The sequence below is a fragment of the Oncorhynchus mykiss genome, chromosome 32, assembly GCF_013265735.2.
Source record: "Oncorhynchus mykiss isolate Arlee chromosome 32, USDA_OmykA_1.1, whole genome shotgun sequence".
Classification (NCBI taxonomy): domain Eukaryota; kingdom Metazoa; phylum Chordata; class Actinopteri; order Salmoniformes; family Salmonidae; genus Oncorhynchus; species Oncorhynchus mykiss.
Window position 1 is genome coordinate 34,429,085 of NC_050572.1, and position 14,275 is coordinate 34,443,359.

The 14,275-nt window shown below is 42.7% G+C and overlaps 1 protein-coding gene across 1 annotated transcript in view; it reads right to left on the reverse strand.

Annotated features, from left to right (window-relative positions):
• Positions 1-13,503, reverse strand: part of LOC110489263 (chloride channel protein 1) — a 40,863-nt gene extending 27,360 nt beyond the window's left edge. The window contains exon 1 of the mRNA XM_036971629.1: positions 13,453-13,503. Within this exon, the coding sequence (XP_036827524.1) occupies positions 13,453-13,503 (51 nt within the window). The remainder of the gene's footprint in view (positions 1-13,452) is intronic.
• Between the last annotated feature and the right edge of the window lie 772 nt (positions 13,504-14,275).

Here is a 14,275-nt window from a genome sequence, read left to right on the forward strand (position 1 = left end):
TCTCTGTATACATCAATGAGGTCGCTCTTGCTGCTGGTGAGTCTCTGATCCACCTCTACGCAGACGACACCATTCTGTATACTTCCGGCCCTTCTTTGGACACTGTGTTAACAACCCTCCAGGCAAGCTTCAATGCCATACAACTCTCCTTCCGTGGCCTCCAACTGCTCTTAAATACAAGTAAAACTAAATGCATGCTCTTCAACCGATCACTACCTGCACCTACCCGCCTGTCCAACATCACTACTCTGGACGGCTCTGACTTAGAATACGTGGACAACTACAAATACTTAGGTGTCTGGTTAGACTGTAAACTCTCCTTCCAGACCCATATCAAACATCTCCAATCCAAAGTTAAATCTAGAATTGGCTTCCTATTTCGCAACAAAGCATCCTTCACTCATGCTGCCAAACATACCCTTGTAAAACTGACCATCCTACCAATCCTCGACTTTGGCGATGTAATTTACAAAATAGCCTCCAATACCCTACTCAACAAACTGGATGCAGTCTATCACAGTGCAATCCGTTTTGTCACCAAAGCCCCATACACTACCCACCATTGCGACCTGTACGCTCTCGTTGGCTGGCCCTCGCTTCATACTCGTCGCCAAACCCACTGGCTCCATGTCATCTACAAGACCCTGCTAGGTAAAGTCCCCCCTTATCTCAGCTCGCTGGTCACCATAGCATCTCCCACCTGTAGCACACGCTCCAGCAGGTATATCTCTCTAGTCACCCCCAAAACCAATTCTTTCTTTGGCCGCCTCTCTTTCCAGTTCTCTGCTGCCAATGACTGGAACGAACTACAAAAATCTCTGAAACTGGAAACACTTATCTCCCTCACTAGCTTTAAGCACCAACTGTCAGAGCAGCTCACAGATTACTGCACCTGTACATAGCCCACATATAATTTAGCCCTATCAACTACCTCTTTCCCAACTGTATTTAATTTATTTATTTATTTTGCTCCTTTGCACCCCATTATTTTTATTTCTACTTTGCACATTCTTCCATTGCAAAACTACCATTCCAGTGTTTTACTTGCTATATTGTATTTACCTTGCCACCAAGGCCTTTTTTTTGCCTTTACCTCCCTTCTCACCTCATTTGCTCACATCGTATATAGACTTGTTTATACTTTATTATTGACTGTATGTTTGTTTTACTCCATGTGTAACTCTGTGTTGTTGTATCTGTCGAACTGCTTTGCTTTATCTTGGCCAGGTCGCAGTTGTAAATGAGAACTTGTTCTCAACTTGCCTACCTGGTTAAATAAAGGTGTTCTCAACTAGCCTACCTGGTTAAATAAAGGTAAAATAAATAAATAAATAAATGAAGTGCTGCATCAGATGACTTGGTCTCCACAATCACCCGACCTCAAGCCAATTGGGAGGGTTTGGGATGAGTTGGACCGCAGAGTGAAGGAAAAGCAGCCAACAAATGCTCAGAATATGTGGGCACTCCAAGACCGTTGAGAAAATAATTATTTTGGTTGAGAGAATGCCAAGCATGTGCAAACCTGTCATCAAGTCAAACGGTGGCTACTTTGAAGAATCTAAAAATCTAAAATATATTTAGATTTTTTTAAAACACTTTTTTGCTTTCTACATGATTCCATATGTTATTTCATAGTTCTGATGTCTTCACTATTATTCTACAATGTGGAACATAGTAAAAATAAAGAAAAAACATTGAATTAGTAGGTGTGTCCAAACTTTGACTGGTACTGTATGTTATGAAAATATATAAATATAATATATGCATCTAATATATGTATCAAAGAAGAACTTAAAATAAATAAACATATGTTGATTGTTTCAGAATGTGGGAGAGTCTCATAATGTACAGTAAGCTCCAAAAGTATTGGGACAGTCACATATTTCTTGTTGTTTTGGCTCTGTAGCCACAAATATCATACCCTCCAAGACATTATAACCTCAACACCATTACAATAGCAGGGGAGGTTATCATTTATTTTGGGTGGGGGGGGTGGGGGGGGTGGGGGGGGGGTGGGGGGGGTATGATATTTATGCCTCTGTAATGTTCTCACTCATCATTATTCACGATTCATTCAAGATTATCCGTAATCATGGTAGCATCCATTTCTACTGTATTATTGATTGTATGTTTGTTTACTCCATGTGTAACTCTGTGTTGTTGTATGTGTCGAACTGCTTTGCTTTATCTTGGCCAGGTCGCAGTTGCAAATGACAACTTGTTCTCATCTAGCCTACCTGGTTAAATAAATAAAGGTGAAATTTAAAAAAATAAAAAAATACACAATGCAGAAGTGTTAAGAAACATACTCTATTCTTATTTACAGTAACATTGACTCCAAAATGATACAATAAATTATTTACCATTCATTTCTATTGGGCACAAAGTAATGGTAGCATCCACGTTAATCCAAAATGCTGGAGTACAGAGCCAAAACAAATCAAAAATTGTCACTGTCCCAATACTTTTGGATCTCACCGCATCCTGGCGGACGGGTCATACAGAAAGACAAAACTCCTCGACATGTTGACTCTAAATCTCGTAGAGAGGAAGCGTGGGTCTACATTTGGATGAATTCCCTCTGGACCGCATCCAGACATCTGGCAAAGAGATAACTCCACCTCGCAACTCTCTCACACACAGAAACATGGACATACTTTCATAAACACATACATGACACACTAAAATAATGTCCTATTGTCTAATACATCTAATACTACATTACTTGGCTTTTATCATAGTGAAATTACAATGCATGGAATGTATCTTTTTGAGTGATAGCTATTACGTTAGTTTCTGATGGGGGTGGGGGGAGCAGGTGGTTGGTAAGCTACTACACCAACCAAAGATCAAGCCAAGATTCAAGGTATTTGATACTGTATCAGACAAGACCAGCAGTGGGTTGTGGGTAAGTATTTCACTCACTTTGTAATCATGACAGACACCTTTCACAATCAAACTAGAGAGGTGGGAAATTTAACATTCCAATTCTAAACGGAAGAAGACATATTCTAATTCACTTGCATAAACGGTCAATAAAGTCTACTAATGAATATGATAAAAAAACTATCAAACAGCAGAAAATCTTGTAAGGAACATGTCAACGCCAATATTTTCCAAACTAACAGTTCAATGGTCTTCAAACCTACACTGTTATTGTTTCATTTGCATGATATTGTTTTAGTGGCTCAATTGATTTATTTTTATTTTTATTTCACCTTTATGTTACCAGGTAGGCCAGTTGAGAGCAAGTTCTCATTTACAACTGCGACCTGGCCAAGATAAAGCAAAGCAGTTTGACACAAACAACAACACATGGAATAAACAAACGTACAGTCAATAACACAATAGAAAACAATCTATATACTGTGTGTGCAAATGAGGTAAGATCAGGGACGTAAGGCAATAAATAGGCTGTAGTGGCGAAGTAATTACAATTTAGCAATTAAACACTGGAGTGATAGATGTGCAGAAGATGAACATGCAAGTAGAGATACTGAGGTGCAAAGGAGCAACAAAAAAAAAATAAAAAATAACAATATGGGGATGAGGTAGTTGGATGGGCTATTTACAGATGGGCTATGTACAGGTGCAATGATCTGTGAGCTACTCTGACAGCTGATGCTTAAAGTTAGCGAGGGAGATATGAGTCTCCAGCTTCAGTGATTTTTGCAATTCGTTCCAGTCATTGGCAACAGAGAACTGGAAGGAAAGGAGGCCAAAGAAGGAATAGGCTTTGGGGGTGACTAGTAAAATATACCTGCTGGAGCGCGTGCTACGGGTGGGTGCTGCTATGGTGACCAGTGAGCTGAGATAAGGCGGGGCTTTACCTAGCAAAGACTTATATATGACCTGGAGCCAGTGGGTTTGGTGACGAATATGAGGCGAGGGCCAGTCAACGAGAGCATATAGGTCGCAGTGGTGGGTAGTGTATGGGGCTTTGGTGACAAAACGGATGGCAATGTGATAGACTGCATCCAATTTGCTGAGTAGAGTGTTGGAGGCTATTTTGTAAACAACATCGCCGAAGTCAAGGATTGGTAGGATAGTCAATTTTACGAGGGTATGTTTGGCAGCATGAGTGAAGGATGCTTTGTTGCGAAATAAGAAGCCGATTCTAGATTTCATTTTGGATTGGAGATGCCTAATGTGAGTCTGGACGGAGATGTTACAGTCTAACCAGACACCTAGGTATTTGTAATTATCCACATATTCTAAGTCAGAACCGTCAAGAGTAGTGATGCTGGACGGGCGGGCAGGTGCGGGCAGCGATCGGTTGAAGAGCATGCATTTAGTTTTACTTGCATGTAAGAGCAGTTGGAGGCCACGGAAGGAGGGTTGTATGGCATTGAAGCTCGTCTGGAGGTTAGTTAACACAGTGTCCAAAGAAGGGCCAGAAGTATACAGAATGGTGTCATCTACGTAGAGGTGGATGAGAGAATCACCAGTAGCAAGAGCGGTAGCAAGAGCGACATCATTGATGTATACAGAGAAAAGAGTCGCCCCGAGAATTGAACCCTGTGTCACCCCCATAGAGACTGCCAGACGTCCGGAAAACAGGCTCTCCGATTTGACACACTGAACTCTGTCTGAGAAGTAGTTGGTGAACCAGGCGAGGCAGTCATTTGAGAAACCAAGGCTGTTGAGTCTGTCGATAAGAATGTGGTGATTGACAAAGTCGAAAGCCTTGGGCAGGTCGATGAATACGGCTGGACAGTATTTTATCGATGGCGGTTATGATATCGTTTAGGACCTTGAGCGTGGCTGAGGTGCACCCATGAGCAGCTCGGAAACCAGATTGCATAGCGGAGAAGGTACGGTGGGATTCGAAATGGTCGGGGGATCTGTTTGTTAACTAGGCTTTCGAAGACCTTAGAAAGGCAGGGTAGGATAGATATATGTCTGTTACAGGGTCTAGAGCGTCTCCTCCTTTGAAGAGGGGGATGACCATGTTAGTTTTCCAATCTTTGGGGATCTCAGACGATATGAAATAGAGGTTGAACAGGCTAGTAATGGGGGTTGCAACAATTGCAATACATGACCCTCATCATCAATTTAAACAGATGAACCTTTATCTATGTACATACTGATGGAATTACATAATGACGTTTCAGACCTGAATAATGTCATAATCAGTGGTGTAAAGTACTTAAGTAAAAATACTTTAAAGTACTACTTAAGTAGTCTCTTGGGGTATATGTACTTTACTTTACTATTTATATTTTTTACAACTTTTACTTCACTACATTCCTAAAGAAACATTAATACTATTTACTCCATACGTTTTCCCTGACGACCAAAAGCATTATTTACATTCTGAATGCTTAGCAGAACAGGAAAATTGTGAAATTCACGCACTTATTGTAACAATGTGCACTGAGAGTCAGGAAGCAAGTTCAGGGAGTGAGTGTTTTAATACATAAACACAACATAATACAAAATAAGAGACACGAACAACGAACAGACATGACACAGGAACAGAAGCAATAACGCCTGGGGAAGGAACCAAAGGGAGTGACATATATAGGGAAGGTAATCCGGGAGGTGATGGAGTCCAGGTGAGTCTGATGACACGCAGGTGCTCCATAACGAGCAGCCTGGTGACCTAGAGGTCGGAGAGGGAGCACACGTGACACTCATCAAGAGAACACGTGGTCAGATGGATCTTTTGTAAATAAAGTCTGGGTGTTGGAGTGTGCCCCTGCCTATCCATGCATTTTAAAAATAACATGGAGCCATCTGCTTTGCTTAATATAAGGAATTTGAAATGATTTATACTTTTACTTCTACTTTTGATACTTAAGTATATTTTAGCAATTACATTTACTTTTGATACATAAGTATATTTAAAAACAAATACTTTTAGACTTTTACTCAAGTAGTATTTTACTGGGTGACTTTCACTTTTACTTGAGTAACTTTCTATTAAGGTATCTATACTTTTACTCAAGTATGACAATTGGGTACTTTTTCCACCACTGGTCATAATACAGTTCAGGTAATGTGAGGTTCCATGTAAAACACAAATAACCAAATGAGTCATGTTTGCTTATTACCGAGACACTATGTGCAGCCTCCATTGTTGTAGTCTACATTTATGTCCTTTAAAGCAATTGTTATACACAACATTGCCAAAAGTAGGTGGACACCTGCTCATCAAACATCTCAATCCAAAATCATGGTCATTAATATGGAGTTGGTCCCCCCTTTGCTCCACTCTTCTGGGAAAGCTTTCCACTAGACATTGGAACATTGCTGCGGGGACTTGCTTCCATTCAGCAACAAGAGCATTATTGAGGTCTGGAACTGATGTTGGGTGATTAGGCCTGGCTCGCATTCGGCGTTCCAATTCATCCCAAAGGTGTTTGATGGGGTTGAGGTCAGGGCTCTGTGCAGGCCAGTCTAGTTATTCCACACCGATCTTGACAAACCATTTCTGTATGGACCTCGCTTTGTGCACGGGGGCATTGTCTATCTGAAACAGGAAAGGGCCTTCCCCAAACTGTTGCCACAAAGTTGAAAGCACAGAATCGTCTAGAATGTCATTGTAAGCTGTAGCGTTAATATTTCCTTTCACTGGAACTAAGGGGCCTAGCCCGAACCATGAAAAACAGCCACAAACCATTATTGCTCCTCCACCAAACTTTACAGTTGGCAGTATGCATTCGGGCAGGTAGCGTTCTCCTGGCATCCACCAATCCCAGATTAGTTTGTTGGATTATCAGATGTTGATGCCTGATTCATCACTCCAGAGAATGTGTTTCCACTGCCCCAATGGCGGCGAGCTTTACACCACTCCAGCCGACGCTTGGCATTGCGCATGGTGATCTTAAGCTTGTGCGAAGATCCTGATGAACAGTTCTTGTGCTGATGTTGCTTCCAGAGGCAGTTAGGAAATCGGTAGTGAGGGTTGCAACAGAGAAAAGAGGATTTTTACACGCTACAGCACTTGGTGGTCCCGTTCTGTGAGCTTGTGTGGCTTCCGCTTCGCTGCTGAGCCGTTGTTGCTCCTAGACCTTTCCACTTCACAACAACAGCACGTACAGTTGACCGGGGCAGCTCTAGCAGGGCATTTGATGAACTGACTTGTTGGAAAGGTGGCATCCTATGACGGTGCCACGTTGAAAGTCACTGAGCTCGTCAGTACGGGCCATTCTACTGACAATGTGTGTCTACGGAGATTGAATGGCTGTGTGATCGATTATACACACCTGTCAGCAACGGGTGTGTCTGAAATATCCGAATACACTCATTTGAAGGGGTGTCCATACTTTTGGCCATGTAGTGTATCTGTTCCACAAAGTGAAGGTCTACATTGCAACTCCATGCTATGGCCTTTTCTCAGTTGGATTTGCTGAACTCCTGCGTCCTCTCTCCTACGTCCTTCCTCGCTTCCTTTTGAAAAAGGTCTCCTCAAACCACTCATCGGTTTCCAGGCCACGGAGTAGAGAAGACGGAGGAGAGAGGGTGGAGGATGGACTTTTGCCAAAATTAGAAAAGGCCCATGACACAGTGGATAGGGCATGTTGACACAAAACATCCTCCTGAAATCAGACACAGATCAATGTCAATGGGGTGTTGGGCTGCTTGGGACAATATGCAATATCGAGTAGAACCCATACATCCATACACATACTGTACCTTTGTTTAGTGAACATTTTGATCTGATAAGCGGATCTTTCTCACGTAATTTACCATGGTACCCCACAAGCACATAGACATCATACATCAGACATCATTGAATTAGTGAAACAAAATATTTTGTGGGAAACCAACAATCTGTTGTGTGGAGTCTGAAAAGCCTCTAATGTATACTATGAGCGCTCAGATACAAACAACATCTGCATAGTGCAGTTGATCGCTGGTCAACATTGCGACAAGTAGTGACAAGTGGTGCCTAGCATTGACGCTTTGGGCCGGCCTTTCAATAACCTTTCAACACCTCTTAATTTAGTGTACAAGTACAGGTCTGTCTCTGTGGGTCCTAGAAAGAGTGCTGTACGTCAGTCATGGTCATACACACAGAAATGTATAGCAAATAAATCACCAACGAAACTGAGCTGCACACTCGACATGACTTCCATTGGACCAGACCTATCACCGTCAGGCTTACCATGGGGTGCCTTGACAAAGTATCAGACTGTATTATACCTGTATCGGGTAACTGTCCAACAAACCTCTTACTATAACAATATGCTGGGGAAGTTGTATCATTTCAAAAATAGGTCCTAAGGGGTTATAATTAGGAATTAAACAAGACAGAATATATGGGGATGTCTTTAAAAAAATATACACTATAGTATACATTGGTATTAATACTATAGTATTCACTGTAGTGTTTTTGCTGACTCTACTGTAGTATTCACTGTAGTATACTGTATTATTTATAGTTAACTATAGTATAAATGCTGTAGTGAAAGAAAACTGTAGTATATACTATAGTAATTAATGTAGTGTTTTTGCGGATTGTAGTACACTGTAGTATTTACTGTAGTGTTTTTGTGGACATTACTGTAGTATTTACTATGTTTTATTGTCTTTGACATAGAAGTGGAGGCTTTCTCCTTGAGGAAACCTACTGGAGAAATACAAAAAGAGTCATTTTTCCATAACCTGTAGGTAGGTAGGACTGGGGACTGAACTGATAGGTCAGAGCTTCTACTCTTTTCTATAACCTGTAGGGAACACAATAGTATGGTCTATACTTGGCATGTAGGTTTCTCATTTATGGGTGGCACAAACGGCGATATGGGGGAGGGGAATGGACAGAGTATTTACAATTTAAATACTGTAGTATTTACTATAGTTAAACAAGTGTGGTATTTTTGCAGAAATAGTATTTATAGTGTTTTTGCGGATAATAATGTAGTATTTACTATAGTATTCTACAGTTTTCTACAACATCTATAGTAAGCATTACACGACCAAAGGATATTACAGTGTGTAATGTACTATTCTACAGTATACTACAAAATGCTACAGTAAGCACTACACAATCGAGGGATACTACAGTGTGTAGTATAGTATTCTACAGTTTACTACATAATTCTATAGTAAGTACTGTAAACGGTAAGCGGTAGTATTTTTCATGCGGGAACTTTCCCAGCTGCCGTCTGCGGATTCTGTGGACAGGATTTAGTAACAATGAATCTTTTATAACAGTGTGTTGTTGGATTTGAATGACTGAATTCAACACAAGTGTCAGTAGCAGACTTACGGATATTATGTGTACACAAAATCCATTTGGCTGTAGTCATGGATTTACTGGGAAATACTAGCCTCCAGAAAAGGAGTCAGAAATACTTTCAGTCCCCTGAAGTGCAGCAGTAAAGCCTTGGTTATGCCACTTGTTATACTATACCAAGGAAGAAGAAACCGCTCTCAACCGACTCACCCCTGGAAAATAGTGCAAGGTGTGGTTAGCCGTAACCCCACCTGCAATTGAGTGACGATCCTCTACACACCAAAAGATACTCAAAAGATAATCATGTTAATAATGACAAAATATCATAATAATGTTTTATAGAAACATTTGGTTTCATTGTAAATGATTCCATACTGTAAGTTAGATTTAAAAATTTGTTTGGGGAACATAAAGAAATTCTCCCCCTACAGATTCCCTTATTAGCGAGAGGTCTACCTTGAGACTTAATCCTCACTCCATTTTTATTTGCCCTATTTTTTTTATCAGGGTCCTTGTGTTTCCTAGTCGTTTCTATACAAACTCAAGGCCGTCTTTCACCTTCAGAATACATTGTGGTAACATAACATCTTGGCAAACTCCTGTGACAGAAAGGCAAATCTCTTTGATGCTCACTCCTCCAACAAAGGCCATGGGCGAGTTGGAATCTTAAATATTTCACCAATATATATGTCTAGTAACACACAGATGTTTTCACAAACATTTATTAGGCATTTACTTAACTAGCATCTAACTGGATCTAACTTAGGACAGTCAACTAACTGGTCCATGACTGTAATGCATCACTATCATATGGCTATTGGCTATTCTACACACTATAATATACTACAACTACTAATATACTACACAGTAGGTCACAGTAGGTCACAGTAGGTCACAGTAGGTCACAGTAGGTCATATGCTAAAGGTTTTGTAACCATTGTAATATTAACGTCCCCATCAGTTTGCTTGTTGATACATTCAGTTCAGTCTTGTAAAGTGCCTGTATAAACACTTTATCAACAAGCTGGTCAATTTAAAAGTTTTCAAATGAGAAATGACACCTGTGTGACTGATACACGTGTTTTATCCCATACCATCAGGTCGCTGCTCTCTCACAACTCCCATCAGTCTATTTCAGTCATCCTCTGCCTTTCCCTACCTCTGTCAGTACATGTAATCCCCCTCTTTCTCCATATTTCTCCTCCCCTCTGAGCCCCTTGCTCTCTTCTGCATCTACACCTCATGCACCTCACTTTCCCTCTCTCCCCCTTTCTCACCGGGTGTAACTCTACTCTGGTAGTTATATTTAGCACCGGTGTGACCCAACGTTCACCACTACACACTTCTCCACACCTCTCACTCTCTCTATCTCTCGCCCTCTGGGTGTATCTCCCAATCTCTCACTATCTGTCTGCTTGTCTGTCGTCCCGCTGACCCTCAAGGATTTCTGTAAGGGAGAGGTAGGTGTGAATGGACCACGGCATTTGGGCATGTTCGTAAAGCGGAAAGCAAGCACGTTTATTATAAAGTATACAGAGAGACATCAAATCACTCCGTGTGGATTTGATCAACACTGCAAAATAGATTTCATCTCAATGAACATAATAACGGCTCTTTTAGTAGTTTTCACAATGGAGGCACATACCTGGACACACCCGTGAGATAGTTAGGGTCGATTCAAATCAGAGAAAACAACATGGGAATAGATTATGATTCATGAGCTCTGCCTTCTGACAGTTACGGATTCCATCCGTGCGTTTCTTTTTTTAGTAACAGCTTGACAATGTAATGTGAAGAATTACATTTATTACACCGTCAAGCTGTTACTGATAAGTCGGATGGATAAAATACATAACGGTCATGTTATGAATGTCACGGATCCCTCCGGAACTTTTACACACACCTGTCCCCTGTTCCCACTGATTAGTAAGTTTGCCCTTTGGTTTCCATTGGGCTGTCCATTAGTGTTCCAAAGTCCGTTGGTGCGTGTGAGTACCTGTGGTGTGTTTTTGGGTTTTCGTGCCCTTGTGGATTGTGCAGATGATTACGGGTCTCGTCCCATGTGTTAATTATTGTGCGCGTGTGTTATTTATTCGAGGTACTCTTCGCTCTTTTGTTTGGGTTTCAACCCTGTGTGTTGTAGACGTGTTTATTTGGTCTTCGTCCCCGTGTCTTTACATGGCACGCCGTAATTTGGGTACAATAAAAAAAACGATTACGCATTCCTGCATCTGTCTCCCAATAAATTATACCAACGTGACAATGAATAATCACTGTTAGCGGTTGCAGGGCCTTCGCCTGCACGTCGGGCCTAACAACACCCTTAACTGTATTCACATTATAACATGTCCTCAAGTGGCACCAGCAGGGACACGAAAATATAAGAAGTTGTTGCAGTAATAATAGTAGTAGTAGTAACAAATAGGAATCTATCTACTTTCTACTATCTACTGTCTGTCTGTCTGTCTGTCTGTCTGTCTGTCTGTCTGTCTGTCTGTCTGTCTGCCTGCCTGCCTGCCTGCCTGCCTGCCTGCCTGCCTGCCTGCCTGCCTGTCTGTCTGCCTGCCTGTCCATCCATCCGTCCACCCGTCCTTCTGTATGTTTGCAGGTCCATTCATCTGCTGTTCGGATCGAACTATAGACGCGTGACATCTATAGCAATGGGCCACATGACGGGAATGTAAAGTCAAAGTCTTCCAGAGTATTAACCACATACATTCTCCGCATGTCTGTCAACAACTCTCCACATAACTCTCTATTGTGCCTGGCAATGGCATCTTGTTGAAATGAAATGGGAGGCCCCCAGGTGATATCATTTCTTGATCCTCCCCAGCACAATGACAAGGAGAACAGAAACAAACTCCCGCTCCAAAAAAGTGACACTTTTAGCCCTCCCGGGTGACAGTGTAAACATACAGTTATCACAGTCCACATGGTCTGCACAAACACACACACATGTGCACACACACACACGCGCACGCACGCACGCACGCACGCACGCACGCACGCACACACACACACACACACACACACACACACACACACACACACACACACACACACAGGACATACAGTACATGCACACACACACACACACACACACACACACACACACAGGACATACAGTACATGCACACACACACACACCCACCCACACGCAGATACGCAGGTGTAGACACACACACACACACACACACACACAAGACATACAGTACATGCACACACACACACACACACACACACACACACACACACACACACACACACACAGGACATACAGTACATGCACACACACACACACACACACCCACACGCAGATACGCAGGTGTAGACACACACACACACACACACACACACACACACACATACCCATCACCATGTGGACACACAGTCTAACAGCCTATGGCCTTAGCCAAAGCCCCGCGGTATACGGTTTCCCTGTTAAATACAATACGCCACACCAATTTACATCCTGCGTGTTTCTTAAGAATCCAAAAAACATTCTGAACGTCCAATGGTTTATGTCCCTCTGGATGTTTTGGAACAATCTGTTCCCCGGGGTCTTTGACTACGTGACGCGCCGAGATTACAAGCATATTCCACGTGCACAATTGGGTTTACCCCTTCCCACACCACACCACACCACACTGATTTAACCTAGATTTATCACCATGGAGGAAATCACACTTTTCATGCAAACACATTTCTCCCAGGTCTATCTGAGAGCATGGAGAGGCACTTACCATCATACAAAACCAAGGAGGTAGTTGAACAAACAAACATCTATCTCCTCTTAAAAATGCATTATGTTTGTGGGTAAGCAACGAAAGGACCGAAAGGTGGAGAGGCTAATGAACAGGTGGCCGAGAAAGGCAGAGAGAGTAAGAGCAAGACGGTGAGAGAGAGTTGAGACGGAGACTGAAGGTGTGTGGTCCTCAGACTCACAAGACACCTGTTGCCATGAGCCTGTTGCCACAGTAACAGGCCTGCTAAGAGGTCTCTGTGACCACCGTGACAATACTGTGTCCCTCCCCATGCTCCCTATGCAAGAGCAGGGACGACCCGATATGTCATGCAAGAGATTGCGCAAGATTCATTTCCGAGTTAGAGATGAAGCGGCAGAGATAGGTAGCGTTACACAGTGGTACGCTGAGAGCGAATGGAATGAGATCAGAGGAGAAGTTACTGACAGAGTTACGGAGGGATAGGACGTGAGAGGAGAGAGACAGAGAGAGAGAGGAAGAGAGCGTGGGAGAAAGAGAACTGACCAGGGTCTGTTGGTATCTCAGAGCCTTCCTTTCCGACGCATCTGCGGCCATTGACACACTGTCACTGACCCAAAAATAAACCAGCTGTCGGTCTCAGCATTTCCAGCTCTGCGTTCGCGCCGGAGAGTACGCGCAGACACACATGCACACTGGAGACACACACAGAGAGATAGATACTCTCCCACACACACACACACACATTCTGACACAGTGTAAACGAGCCCTTGCAGTAGATCCCCCCCCTTCTTCCCTCCACCACTCGGATTGCCCACCCCTGTCCTGGTAAGCAGTGCGTGTGAATGAGCAGACGCCCCATGCCTCACTAACCCATCTCTCCCTCTATCAGATAGGTAGCACAGACTGTAGCAGTGGCTAATGGCGTACCCATCCTGTTGCCTGGGGCGACCCCCTAAGACTTTGAGAACCTGTTAATTTGAATAGACGTACAGCAGGGAAGGGGGGGGGGGGGGGGGAGACAGAAGGGGTTGGGGGTGGAGACAGGGAATGAGAGAGTGAGAGAGATAGTTCATTGGGCATGGCCTGCTGTGAGGGATGTTCCTCGTTGGAGTTGGCACTGCACTATGTTGAGGGTATGGCTATGGCACAGGATGTTCTTTTGGCTTGTTGAGTTTGGAGATGTCAGGATATAGCAAGGTTCAGGGTCTAGCAACTGCGACTGTCTGATCCAGCAACGATGAGAGTCGAGAAAACAGATGTTGATATGCAATGCCCGTCAAAAAGAAAAAAACATTCGGAACTCAGAAAAATATCCAAGGAGTTCAAGATACTACTGAACTTGATTAAAGATAAATTAATTTAAAAT